We start from the raw sequence: 14,234 nt of genomic DNA, 5'->3' as shown, positions 1-14,234 counted from the left end.
CTCAGTCTACTGAATCAAAAGCTAATCTCTTCCAGAAATAACCCACAAACACATCCAGAAATAATATTTTACCAGCTCTCTGGGTATCCCTTAGCCCAATCAGTTTAACACATAAAATTAACAATCATAATCCAAAATCACTGCAGATGGTGACTACAGCCACGAAATTAAAAGATGTTTACTCTTTGGAAGGAAAGTTATGACCAATCTAGACAGCATATTAAAAAGCAGAGACATTACTTTGTCAACAAAAGTCTGTCTAGTCAAGGCTTTGGTTTTTCCAGTAGTCATGTATGGCTGGACTATAAAGAAGGCTGAACGCAGAAGAATTGATGCTTTTGAACGGTGGTGTTGGAGAAGACTCTTGAGAGTCCCTTGGACTGCAAGGAGATCCAACCAGTCCATCCTAAAGGAAATCAGACCTGAATATTCATTGGAAGGACTGATGCTGAAGCTGAAACTCCAGTACTTTGGCCACCTGATGTGAAGACCTGACTCATTTGAAAAGACCCTGATGCTGGGAAAGATTGAGGGCAGGAGGAGAAGGGGACGACAGAGGATGAGATGGCTGGATGGCATCACTGACTCAATGGACATGAGTTTGAGTAATCTCCGGGAGTTGGTGATGGACAGGGAGGCCTGGCGTGCTGCGATTCATGAGGTTACAAAGAGTCGGACATGACTGAGCGACTGAACTGAACTGAATGATGCAATAGATTTAAGTATTTTGATGTCTCAGATGAACTATTTATCATCATCTCTCTCTCTCCTTAGTTTTTAGATAGACTACCCCAACAGCTCTGAGCACCCCCTGATTACCTTCTGACTTTACAAAGTCACCTTTATACTAATAAACACAGCCAATGTAAGGCATTCTTTTTGCTAATAGAATAGCTAGTAGAACTGCATGGTGAAATAAGCTATGCATCTATATATTTCTCAGTCATGGTTCTATACATTATTTTAATATATAAAATTTCTGTTTGGAGACTGTCACTCTGGACTCCCATGACTGTGGTAAATTACTATTCCTTGTGGTAAGTTCATGTTTACATTGACTTTACCACTTAAATTTTATACTGTAGCCAAAGAAACCATATGATAATGATGACCAAAATGAATTTTAACATTTTGTTAGAGTTAAATTTTCCAACCCACGTTCAGCCAATGCATACTCTTCAAAAATTGTATCACAGTAACACTTTTCTATTTAGAATTACTATGCAGATATTTTATTATCCACTCCATTAAGAAAAAAAAAGGCCTTCGGTGGGGGGGGGGGAAGGCATTATACTTACGAAAGGTGAATGTGGGGGTGTACTCCTTTATTTATTTTAATGTAACTATTGCATAATTCACTTAATGAGTATTGGATTGAGTTTTCAAATAGTATCATGACTATAAGTAAATTGATAGGAAAGTGGATAACAATGAATTAAGGAGTACTGGCAGCCTAGGTCACTGTTTATCTGTTTAGAGGTAGACAGAATTCAAATTGCCTTCATTAACTGAGCAATATGCTGTGGAAAATGAGCTTGGTACTTATCAAGAGGCTCTTTCATTTGCATTTTTGCTAAACTTTCAACTTTCTCTGTTTTCAAGATGCTTAAGAACTCTGAATAGGAGAGAAAAGAAAATTTTCAGGTAGGTAAGCCAGGGGACATTGGAGGACTAAAGAAACAAAAAAAAATATTACTGAAGATGTCAGTATTGTGCCTGTATATTTGTGATTCAAAAAGACAGTCTTACAGAAAGAAGCTAGAATGTACGAATGCATTTATTCTCCACACATTCATCAGTACCACAACAAAGCGGGAGGTTTTTCCTTTGATAAATGATCAATACTTCATAGGACATTACGCTAGCCACCCTGCTGTTGCTAGTTAAAAGTGTGAATTTCAACTAAGCAGTAAATCTTTATGGAGTTATATATTGAACAGTTAACTTCTCCCTTAATCGCCTACAATTCTGAAAACTATTATTCTGCAGAATCATTTTCTTTAAGCTCACTCAATAGGAAAAATATACTTATTGGACCAGTAAAGAAACATCAATATTTTAATCCAAATGAAACACTAAATATTAATTAATTGTTTTGTTTTGTTTTTAATGATATGCATATGTATAAAATTATTATATTTCTACAGCATAAGTGAAGAGGCAATCAAATGTATTAATACATGTTGCTGTTGTTCAGTCAGAAAGACTAGAGATCTCTTCAAGAAAATTAGAGATACCAAGGGAACATTTCATGCAAAGGTGGGCTCGATAAAGGACAGAAATGGTATGGACCTAACAGAAGCAGAGAATATCAAGAAGAGGTGGCAAGAATACACAGAAGAAGTGTACAAAAAAGATCTTCATGACCCAGATAATCACGATGGTGTGATCACTGACCTAGAGCCAGACATCCTGGAATGGGAAGTCAAGTGGGCCTTAGAAAGCATCACTATGAACAAAGCTAGTGGAGGTGATGGAATTCCAGTTGAGCTATTTCAAATCCTGAAAGATGATGCTGTGAAAGTGCTGCATTCAATATGCCAGCAAATTTGGAAAACTCAGCAGTGGCCACAGGACTGGAAAAGGTCAGTTTTCATTCCAATCCCAAAGAAAGGCAATGACAAAGAATGCTCAAACTACTGCACAATTGCACTCATCTCACACGCTAGTAAAGTAATGCTCAAAATTCTCCGAGCCAGGCTTCAGCAATACGTGAACCATGAACCTCCAGATGTTCAAGCTGGTTTTAGAAAAGGCAGAGGAACCAGAGATCAAATTGCCAACATCTGCTGGATCATGGAAAAAGCAAGAGAGTTCCAGAAAAACATCTATTTCTGCTTTATTGACTATGCCAAAGCCTTTGACTGTGTGGATCACAATAAACTCTGGAAAATTCTGAAAGAGATGGGAATACCAGACCACCTGACCTGCCTCTTGAGAAACCTGTATGCAGGTCAGGAAGCAACAGTTATAACTGGACATGGAACAACAGACTGGTTCCAAATAGGAAAAGGAGTACGTCAAGGCTGTATATTGTCACCCTGCTTATTTAACTTCTATGCAGAGTACATCATGAGAAACGCTGGGCTGGAAGAAGCACAAGCTGGAATCAAGATTGCTGGGAGAAATACCAATAACCTCAGATATGCAGATGACACCACCCTTATGGCAGAAAGTGAAGAGGAACTAAAAAGCCTCTTGATGAAAGTGAAAGAGGAGAGTGCAAAAGCAAACCTCAACATTCAGAAAACGAAGATCATGGCATCCGGTCCCATCACTTCATGGGAAATAGATGGGGAAACAGTGGAAACAGTGTCAGACTTTATTTTTCTGGGCTCCAAAATCACTGCAGATGGTGACTGCAGCCATGAAATTAAAAGACACTTACTCCTTGGAAGGAAAGTTATGACCAACCTAGATAGCATATTCAAAAGCAGAGACATTACTTTGCCAACAAAGGTCCGTCTAGTCAAGGCTATGGTTTTTCCTGTGGTCATGTATGGATGCAAGAGTTGGACTATGAAGAAAGCTGAGTGCCGCAGGATTGATGCTTTTGAACTGTGGTGTTGGAGAAGACTCTTGAGAGTCCCTTGGACTGCAAGGAGATCCAACCAGTCCATTCTGAAGGAGATCAGCCCTGGGATTTCTTTGGAAGGAATGATGCTAAAGCTGAAACTCCAGTACTCTGGCCACCTCATGAGAAGAGCTGACTCCTTGGAAAAGACTCTGATGCTGGGAGGGATTTTGGGTAGGAGGAAAAGGGGATGACAGAGGATGAGATGGCTGGATGGCATCACTGACTCGATGGACATGAGTTTGAGTGAACTCCGGGAGATGGTGATGGACAGGGAGGCCTGGCGTGCTGCGATTCACGGGGTAGCAAATAGTTGGACACGACTGAGTGACTGATCTGATCTGATTGTTCAGTCCCCCGGTTGTGTCTGACTCTTTGCGACCTCATGGACGACACAATCCCTGTCCCTGTCCCTCACCATCTCCCGGAGTTTGCCCAAGCACATGTTCATTGCATCAGTGATATTGTCCAGCCATTTCATCCTCTGATGCCCTCTTCTCCTTTTGCCCTCAATCTTTCCCAGCATCAGGGACTTTTCCTATGAGTCAACAGTTTGCATCATATGACCAAAATAGTGGAGCTTCAGCTTCAGCATCAGTCCTTCCAGTGAATATTCAGGGTTGATCTTCCTAAAGATTAACTAGTTCGATCTTCTTGCAGTCCAAGAGACATTTAGGGGCCTTCTCCAGCACCACAGTTCAAAGGCACCAATTCTCTGGTGTCTGCCTTCTTTATGGTCCAGCTCCTATGACCATATGTGACCATTGGGAAGACCATGGCTTCGATTATATAAACCTCCGTTGGCAGGGTAATGTCTCTGCTTTCAACACACTATCTAGGTTTGTCATTGTTTTCCTGCCAAGAAGCAACCATCTTCTGATTTCATGGCTGCAGTCGCCACCTGCAGTGATTTTGGAGCTCAAGAAGAGGAAATCGGTTACCACTTCCACCTTTCCCCTTCTATGTGTCAGGCAGCAATGGGGCCAGATGCCATGATCTTACTTTCTTTGTTTTTAACATTTAGTTTTAAGCCAGCTCTTTCACTCTCCTCCTTCACCCTCATCAAGAGGCTCTTTAGCTCCTCTTCACTTTCTGCCATTAGCGTGGTGTCATCTGCATATCTGAGATTGTTGATGTCTCTCCCACCTGTCTTGATTCCAGCTTGTAACTCATCCAGCTCAGCATTTCTCATGATGTGCTCAGCGTATAGGTTAAACAAACAGGGTGACAGCAGACAGCCCTGTGGTACTCCTTTCTGGATCTTAAACCAATCAGTTGTTCCATCGGGGTTCTAACTGTTGCTTCTTGACCCACATACGGGTTTCTCAGGAGACGGGTAAGATGGTCTGGTATTCCCATCTCTCTAAGAGCTTTCCAAGATATATGGACTGAGTTAAAAGTCCGCAGACTTTATTGTACACGTCCAACTCATATTTCCTATTTTTTAATTCTTTCCCACATATATATTCCTAGAAAGTCTTCAATCACACAAACCACATAAGCATTCATAATACCATTCATACTCAACTCAGTGGGAAAATTCTCATTTCCTATGTCACTTCAAATGCCCTATACTTTAAAAAAAAAAAAAAAAAAAGACAAACTTAGTTTTAAAAAGTATTGGTTCATGTCTGGAAAAGTTCAGCTAATAGAAGATACATTTAAAGTATCTGTGAGTCTTTCTTGATGGTTTTAATATTTTAAGAGAAAATACAGACCATTTAATAGGCATCATTTCTTTATATAGATTTTTTAAATTAAATTTATGAGGCCCTAAAGTCAATACAACTTCAAAGATATAGACATAAAATGTTTTTAACAATTAGACTCAATTGGAATAATTTATTGTATTGGAATAAAATACAATTTTCTCTTTTCATTAGTTTAGAAGAATATCTTTTCCCTGAAAGCAAATTTCAGTTTTTCCTGTGTCAGCAAAACTCTACCATTATAAGTGCTACTTTTCTCAATTAGTTAGAATGAAAATATTTTTCCATTATTTAAAACCATTTAAGTAATTGCCTTGAGGAACTGTGAACTACTTCATTAGAATGCCTGTGTGATATTAATAAAAATAAACATTTTATTTTAAATGAATTATGTATCAAACCACTATGGGCCAACTATCATGTTGTAAATATTTTATTATTATATGCTCAGGTATAGAATAAGTTAAACATGCCTGAATATAAAGCATTGCTCCTTATAATATTTTCAGCACTGCAATGCAAGATAAAGAATGAAATCAAGTGTACAGTTTGTTAGCAGTTTCTTGAGCTAATGATCAGTTAGCCAGGAATATACATCTGTTTGACTCCAAAGTATCTGGCTTTTCATTGCACTATAGTGAATTATCCCAGCATAATTGCCATTATTCTTCAAACCAGTTCTTAAAAGTGAAATCATAATTTTATATTATAGAAAATACACCTATTACAATAATTCAAAAGATCATCTTGTTTAATACTAGGCTTTGTATTTCCTTTTGGAAAATAGGATATTATTTATTATATTTTCTTTCTTTGAAAATTAATGTTATTTTAAGTTTAACCTGATCTAGTTCATTCTATCCATAATATATTTGAACCCTGCCTGATCTAAAAATGCAAAGATATTACACTAATCCAGCTAGCTAAATCTTCTAATGAACTAACAAATCTTAACTTGATGGCTGGGCTTAACTCATCAAGGAGGAATTTATAGTTTTACTAATGGATTAGTTGTCATTAAACAATGCATACTTGGATTTTAACATTTTATTGTCGTGAAAAAGAAAACTGTCTTGATTATAAGGATTATGGAGATGCTGATTTATGAATCTTATAAATCTAGAATTTGTAATCCTGTGAATATTTTTAAAACACAATTTGAAGTATGAATTGTTTCCTAGAAAGAAACACATGCTTTCTGTATTAAGGAGCCATATTTTTAGCTGTTGAGCTTTTTTTTTCTGCCCAAAGAATTTCACTGACATTAATTATATAATAATAAAGACATTAATATTCAATGAATGAGAATTTTTCAACATATATTTTTACCCTAACAAAGAGAATTTCCTTATGTAATTATTAAAATACATTCATGAAAAATATATTCTTTTTTTTATGCTAATACTTTTTATTTGATCAGATTTTAAAAAGCCTCATAACAACTTGTTATATTATTTTGGTAAAATGCTTCAAATCCTCTTTTAAAATGATAAAGTATAAAGAAACAAACATTTTCAACATTCTTGTTTCAGGCACTGTGTTAGGTATTAGAGACTTAAGTCAAAACTTGGTTTGTATATTATAAGAAAGAACATTGAAGTCTAATGAAAATTAGTAAGAATGTCCCCACCCCCTAAATATATGTCAGTTCAAAGAGATTCCTGAAACTATACATTTTTTCATAGATCTAGAGGTAGAAAAGGATTCATAGGGGTATTTAACACAACTTTTTCCAAATGTGTTCCATGGAACACTATTACATAAGATAGTAGTAGTTTCACGAAATAAATAAATACTTCTTGTGGTCAAATAATCATGGTGTAAAATCAGTGGTGGAGAAAACTGCTGGTGCCTTAGCATGAATCAAGGGAGTGGTGCATGTGAAGTAAAATGTATGTTTTGAAGAAAACCTCTTGTGGAGTTGTTTGAGTTGTAACTGAACTAGCTGAGCTTTTTTTTCATTATTTTTGCATATCAGAATAATTGCAAGGATTAGAAAACTGATAGATATGTTGCAATGGAGTTGTAAGAATCTAGTTTCTATAAAACTAAAGATATAATATAAAAACAATAACTTATGTAGTTGTATCGGATTGGGAGACCAAGGAAAGGATAAGAGACAAAAAAGAAGCAGAAAAATTTTACAGATTAGAAAGGTGATAATGGAAACCACCCCAAGCCCCCCCCCCCCGCCCCCCAACACACACACACAGAGAAGATATGGTAGAAGCTACACCACCAATGTCAAACAAGGTTAAGTTTCAAGGGGAAACACTGGAATTAAGTGTTAAAAAACAGGAGAATTTGCTTAATGCATGTCTCATGACTTGAATATTATAGAATCTTCTAAATGACTTTTTATAGAAAACAAAATTCAATTTAGAGTATTTATACAGTACACTATAAAGGTTTAATCTTTAATCAAAAGCCACATGAAAAATTACTATTGTGTAATGACTTATACATATTCTTGTTGTAAAATGCTATAAAAGACCTCATATTGTTTGGTGATTTTAAAAACAAATTATTTGTTGAGCTTAAGTTTATAAATTAGCAAATTACTTGGGCATTATAAAAAAAAAAACAACAAAATAAAATAATAAAACTATGCACTTACCATCATGATTAGGATTTCCTAGTGTCCATGGCTCATCTGAGTCAAAATGAGTATCTCCCCCAATTCCTGGTCCAGGGAAATAAGCATGTGCCAAAAACCCTCCCTCTCCATCAAAAGGAGAACTGTCTCCATGAAAGCCAGATGCAAAAATGATGGTTATATCCACATCACGTTTGCCATTTTCTAATTCACTGTAGGGAACTTCCTCAAATGTCAGAGGAGTGACATTCTGCCACACGTCAAAGGCACGACGAATAGCTTTACGGGTTTCAGGGTCTCCCACTTTTGGAGTTACGTTCTTTATACTGAAATTTAGAAAAAAAGGATAATCAGTATGACGTTATTATATATAATCTGACCTATTACACATTGACTTTTTACATATTTTCATCACAAGCTGAGTAAAGAAATTAGAAAATGTCTCTTAGTAAGTAGGAAAGAAACTAATTCTTTCTCTCTATATAGCTAGATTTCACTATGCTGGGTCATTAAATTCTCAGCAGTATAGTATTCATCTACCAAGGCTATAAGAGATCTTTTCTGCAGAATGGTTAACACTGGGGTAGTTAGATCAATCATCACTTTGTCTCCTGAACAATAATAGAAAGGCGGCTTTGCCAAATGATCAAACAGGTACAGCAGTTCTAAGCTGAAATAAAAAATTCAATTTCTGAACAGTAATAATTTCTTTTAGGGGCACACTGTTGTGTACACACGTTACTTTCAAACAATGTCTTTATGCTCATATCATGAACAATTCAGTGAATACGAAGTTATTTCTTTTTTTAAATAAAAGGTCAGCTAACTACAGTTTCTGATGTCGACTGTTCTCTTATATATTTAATTATCCATAGTCAAAGCCATGTGAGTGAATATAGCTCTTTAATACAAATATTTAACAGTTATATGAATTTAAAGAAGTAACTTGGACACTGTTACCTTATTTTTCTTGAGGCTAATAACATATGGGAAAAATTATAAATATATTTTTTTCTATTTAGCACTGATCAGATATTTCTTTTTTATCACTTATTTTACTATTTTATAAATAGAACATAAACAAATATATATATATATTTAAGTATTTTATATTGTGGTAGTATAAGTTCATATATCTTTGCAAAAAGTAAAGAGCAAATTTCACAGGGGTTATAAGTAAGTTTCAGACCATTTCAACCAATAACTTTACACTGATGAATCCATGAGTTTCACTAAGGGAATATCTTAATGCATAGGAGGGTATAATATTCAGGTTAATATTATTATTTTATTATTGCATGGAGGCTAAATGATATAAAAATTATGATGTCTCTATTACAGCTATAATATATACAGGATTTGAAATTTTAAATAGCAAAAATGACTTTGCTATTTTCAACTATTTAGCTGTATGGAAAAATATTCAGGATATAATCTGTGTTGGAAAAATAATATGCAGATTGTATTTCAACTATCTGTAACTATGCCAAGATAATTACAACATTAGGCAGGAAATTAAGCATTTAGAAAAAAACACTTAATTGAGCATTTACTGTGAGCCAGGTGAGTTTTTCACACCTGTCATAGAAACAAAGGATCTCGGATGAATTTAGAAAAAATTTAGAATGGTAGAGCTAGTTTTTTAACCCAAATATCTTGACTCAAGAAGCAATTATATTAAATTCTAATGTAGACTACACAACTAAAACAAGGTTTACACTATTTTCTAGTCCATATTCTAGACAAGACTTATAATGACTATTTGATGATAAGTATCATCTATTATATACAAGGAAAATAAGGAGGAAAATCAAGTGAAATTGTTTATTTTTATTGCAGTATAGTTGATTTACAATGTTGTATTAGTTTCAAGTTAATAGCAATGTGAATCAGTTATACAGATACATATATATATATGCTTTCTTTGAATCTTTTCCCATATAGCCAGATACAGAGTATAGAAAAGAGTTCCCTGTGATATACAGTAAGTTATCAGCTATCTATTCTATATATAATAGTAAGTATATCTCAATCCTTATCTCCCAATTTACCCTCCCCCATTTAATCCCTAGTAATCATAAGTTTGTTTTCTACATCTGTGATTGTACTTCTGTTTTGTAAATAAGTCCATTTTTACCTTTTTTTTGTGTAGATTTCACACATAAGCAATATCATATGATATTAGTCTTTCTCTGTCTGACTTACTTCACTCAGTATGACAAAGTTTATGTCCATCTATTTTGCTGCAAATGGCATTCTTTTGTTCTTTTTATGGCTAAGTAATATTCCATTGTATATATGTACCACTTCTTCTTTATACATTTCTCTGTTGATAGAACTGAGGTTGCTTCCATGTCTTGACTATTGTAAACAGTGTTACAATGAGCACTAGGGTGCATATATCTTTTTGAATTATGTTTTTTCTCAGGGTATATTCCTAGGAATGGGATTGCTGGGTCACATGTTAGTTCTATTTTTACTTTTTTAAGGAACCTCCATATTATCCTCTGATGCTAAATTCCAATGCTGTAAAGAACAATATTGTATAGAAACCTTGAATGTTAGGTCTATGAATCAAGGTAAATTGGAAGTAGTCAAACAGGAAATGGTAAGAGTGAACATCAACATTTTAGGAATCAGTGAACTAAAATGGACTGGCATGGGTGAATTTAACTCAGATGACCATTATATCTACTACTGTGGCAAGAATCCATTAGAAGAAATGGAGTAGCCATCATAGTCAACACAAGAATCCGAAATTCAGTACTTGGATGCAATCTCAAAAATGACAAAATGATCTCTGTTTGTTTCCAAAGCAAACCATTAATATCACGGTAATCCAAGTCTATGCCCGACCAGTAATGCTGAAGAAGCTGAAGTTGAATGGGTCTATGAAGACCTATAATATCTTCTAGAATTAACACCCAGAAAAGATGTCCTGTTCAGTATAGGGGACTGCGATGCAAAAATAGGGATTCAAGAGATACCTGGAATAACAGGCAAATTTGGCTTTGGAGTACAAAATGAAGCAGGGAAAAAGCTAATAGAGTTTTGCCTAGGGAATGCACTGGTCATAGCAAACACCCTCTTCCAAGAACACAAGAGAAGACTCTACACATGGACATCACCAGATGGTCAACACCAAAATCAGACTGATTACATTCTTTGCAGCCAAAGATGGAGAAGCTCTATACAGTCAGCAAAAACAAGACCGGGAGCTGACTGTGGCTCAGATCATGAACTCCTTATTGCCAAATTCAGACTTAAATTGAAGAAAGGAGGGGAAACCACTAGACCATACAGGTATGAGTGACAAACAGATTCAAGGTTTTATTTTATTTATTTATTTATTTTTTAATTTTATTTTTAAACTTTACATAATTGTATTAGTTTTGCCAAATATCAAAATGAATCCGCCACAGGTATACATGCATTCCCCATCCTGAACCCTCCTCCCTCCTCCCTCCCCATTCCATCCCTCTGGGTCGTCCCAGTGCACCAGCCCCAAGCATCCAGCATCGTGCATTGAACCTGGACTGGTATAGAACAGTCTTATGGACTCTGTGAGAGAGGGAGAGGGTGGGAAGATTTGGGAGAATGGCATTGAAACATGTAAAATGTCATGTGTGAAACGAGTTGCCAGATTCAAGGTTTTAGATCTGATAGACAGAGTGCCTGAAGAACTATGGACAGAGGATCATGGCATTATACAGGAGACAGGGATCAAGACCATCCCCAAGAAAAAGAAATGCAAAAAGGCAAAATGGTTGTCTGAGGAGGCCTTACAAATAGCTGTGAAAAGAAGAGAAGCTAAAGGCAAAGGAGAAAAGGAAAAGATACACCCATTTGAATGCAGAGTCCCAAAGAATAGCAAAAAGAGATAAGAAAGCCTTCCTCAGTCATCAATGCAAAGAAATAGAGGAAAACAACAGAATGGGAAAGACTAGAGGTATATTAAAAAAAAAAATTGAGATACCAAGGGAACAATTTCATGCAAAGATGGGCACAATAAAGTATAGAAACGGTATGGACCTAACAGAAGCAGAAGATATTAAGAAGAGGTGGCAAAAATACACAGAAGAACTGTACAAAAAAGATCTTCATGACCCAGATAATCATGATGGTGTCATCACTCACCTAGAGCCAGACATCTTGGAATGCAAAATCAAGTGGGACTTAGAGAGCATCACTACAAACAAAGCTAGTGGAGGTAATGGAGTTCCAGTTGAGCTATTTCAAATCCTAAAGGATGATGCTGTGAAAGTGCTACACTCAAATGCCAGCAAATTTGGAAAACTCAGCAGTGGCCACAGGACCAGAAAAGGTCAATTTTCATTCCAATCCCAAAGAAAGGCAATACCAAAGAATGTTCAAACTACCACATAATTGCACTCATCTCACATGCTAGCAAAGTAATGCTCAAAATTCTCCAAGCCAGGATTCAACAGTGCATGAACTGTGAACTTCCAGATGTTCAAGCTGGATTTAGAAAAGGCAGAGGAACCAGAGATCAAATTGCCAAGATCCACTGGATTATCAAAAAAGCAAGAGAGTTCCAGAAAACACATACTTCTGCTTTATTGACTAAGCCAAAGCCTTTGACTTTGTGGATCACAACAAATTGCAGAAAATTCTTCAAGAGATGGGACTATGAGACTGCCTTACCTGCCTCCTGAGAAATCTGTATGCAGGTCAAGAAGCAACAGTTAGAACTGGACATGGAACAATGGACTGGTTCCAAATTGGGAAAGGAGTAGTACATCAAGGCTGTATATTGTCACCTTGCTTATTTAACTTATATGCAGAGTACATCATGAGAAACGCTGGGATGGATGAAGCACAAGCTGGAATCAAGATTGCCAGGAGAAATATCAATAACCTCAAACATGCAGATGACACCATCCTTATGGCAGAAAGTGAAGAAGAACTAAAGAGCCTCTTGATGAAAGTGAAAGAGGAGAGTGAAAATGTTGGCTTAAAACTCAACATTCAGGGCATCCAATCCCATCACTTCATGGCAAGTAGGTGGGGAAACAATGGAAACAGTGACAGACTTTATTTTTTTGAGTTCCCAAATCGCTGCGGATGGTGACTGCAGCCATGAAATTAAAAGACACTTGCTCCTTGGAAGAAAAGCTATGACCAGCCTAGACAGCATATTAAAAAGCAGAGACATTACTTTGCCAACAAAGGTTTGTCTAGTCAAAGCTATGGTTTTTCCAGTAGTCATGTATGTATGTGAGAGTTGGACTATAAAAAAAGCTGAGAGCGGAGGAATTGATGCTTTTGAACTGTGGTGTTGGAAAAGACTCTTGAGCATTCCTTGGACTGCAAGGAGATCCAACCAGTCCATCCTAAAGGAAGTCAGTCCTGAATATTTATTGGAGGGACTGGTGCTAAAGCTGAAACTCCAATACTTTGGCCACCTGATGCGAAGAGCTGACTCACTGGAAAAAAACACGGATGCTGGGAAAGATTTAAGGTGGGAAGAGATGGGGACAACAGAGGATGAGATGGTTGGATGGCATCACCGACTCTATGGTTATAAGTTTGAGTAAACTCTGGAAGTTGGTGATGGACATGCAGGCCTGGCGTGCTGCAGTCCATGGGGTCACAGAGAGTCAGACATGACTGAGTGACTGAACAGAACTGATACCATCCTCCACAGTGGCTGTACTAATTTACATTCCCACCAAAAGCAGAAGAGGGGGGCCGTTCTTCCACATCCTCTCCAGCTTGTGTTGTTTATAGAATTTTTGATGAAGGCCATTCTGACCAGTGTGAGGTGACACCTCATTGCAGTTTTGATGTGCATTTCCCTAATAATTAATGATGTTGAGTATGTTTCCATGTCCTCTCTGGCCATCTATATGTTTTCTTCAGATAAACGTCTACTTAGATCTTCACCCATTTTCTGATTGGGTTTTTTATTTAAATGAGCTTTATGAGCTGTTTTTTATATTTTGGAGATTAATCCCTTTACAGTTGCTTCATTTGCAAAGAGTTTCTCCCAGTTTGAGGGTTGTCTTCTATTTTATTTATGGTTTCCCTTCCTAATCACCTGTTTGATGGCTGATTGGGCATACAGAATATGTTTTAACTTTCAAATTTGTCTAATTTTCCTTGCAGTCTTATATTTTCTTTCCACCTTATCAGATTGCAGAAGCAAGTATTTTTATGATTCATTATTTCAAAGAACATACTACATCATGGGTACCACTTTATGTGCTAGACATATAACTGTGAATAAGTCTCTGATCTTGTAGATCTTATTTTAGTGATAAGAGATAAACAATAAAAATACAATTATATATGGTTATAAATGAGTGGTGAGGAGGTGAGATGAGTAGACGAT

General features: G+C 36.4%; 1 protein-coding gene and 1 long non-coding RNA gene across 2 annotated transcripts in view; one reads left to right on the top strand and one right to left on the bottom strand.

Moving 5' to 3' along the window:
• MMP16 (matrix metallopeptidase 16) overlaps positions 1–14,234 on the bottom strand; it is a 395,775-nt gene that overhangs the window by 146,749 nt on the left and 234,792 nt on the right. The window contains exon 4 of the mRNA XM_055546719.1: positions 7,901–8,205. Within this exon, the coding sequence (XP_055402694.1) occupies positions 7,901–8,205 (305 nt within the window). The remainder of the gene's footprint in view (positions 1–7,900; positions 8,206–14,234) is intronic.
• Positions 1–14,234, top strand: part of LOC129627101 (uncharacterized) — a 57,074-nt gene that overhangs the window by 36,194 nt on the left and 6,646 nt on the right. Inside the window, exon 2 of the long non-coding RNA XR_008702418.1 lies at positions 1,603–1,644. This is a non-coding gene — a long non-coding RNA (uncharacterized LOC129627101). The remainder of the gene's footprint in view (positions 1–1,602; positions 1,645–14,234) is intronic.

Source organism: Bubalus kerabau, chromosome 14 (assembly GCF_029407905.1).
Source record: "Bubalus kerabau isolate K-KA32 ecotype Philippines breed swamp buffalo chromosome 14, PCC_UOA_SB_1v2, whole genome shotgun sequence".
Taxonomy (NCBI): domain Eukaryota; kingdom Metazoa; phylum Chordata; class Mammalia; order Artiodactyla; family Bovidae; genus Bubalus; species Bubalus kerabau.
The sequence above is the reverse complement of the archived record's forward strand: the minus strand, read 5'-3'. Positions and strand labels throughout refer to the sequence as shown.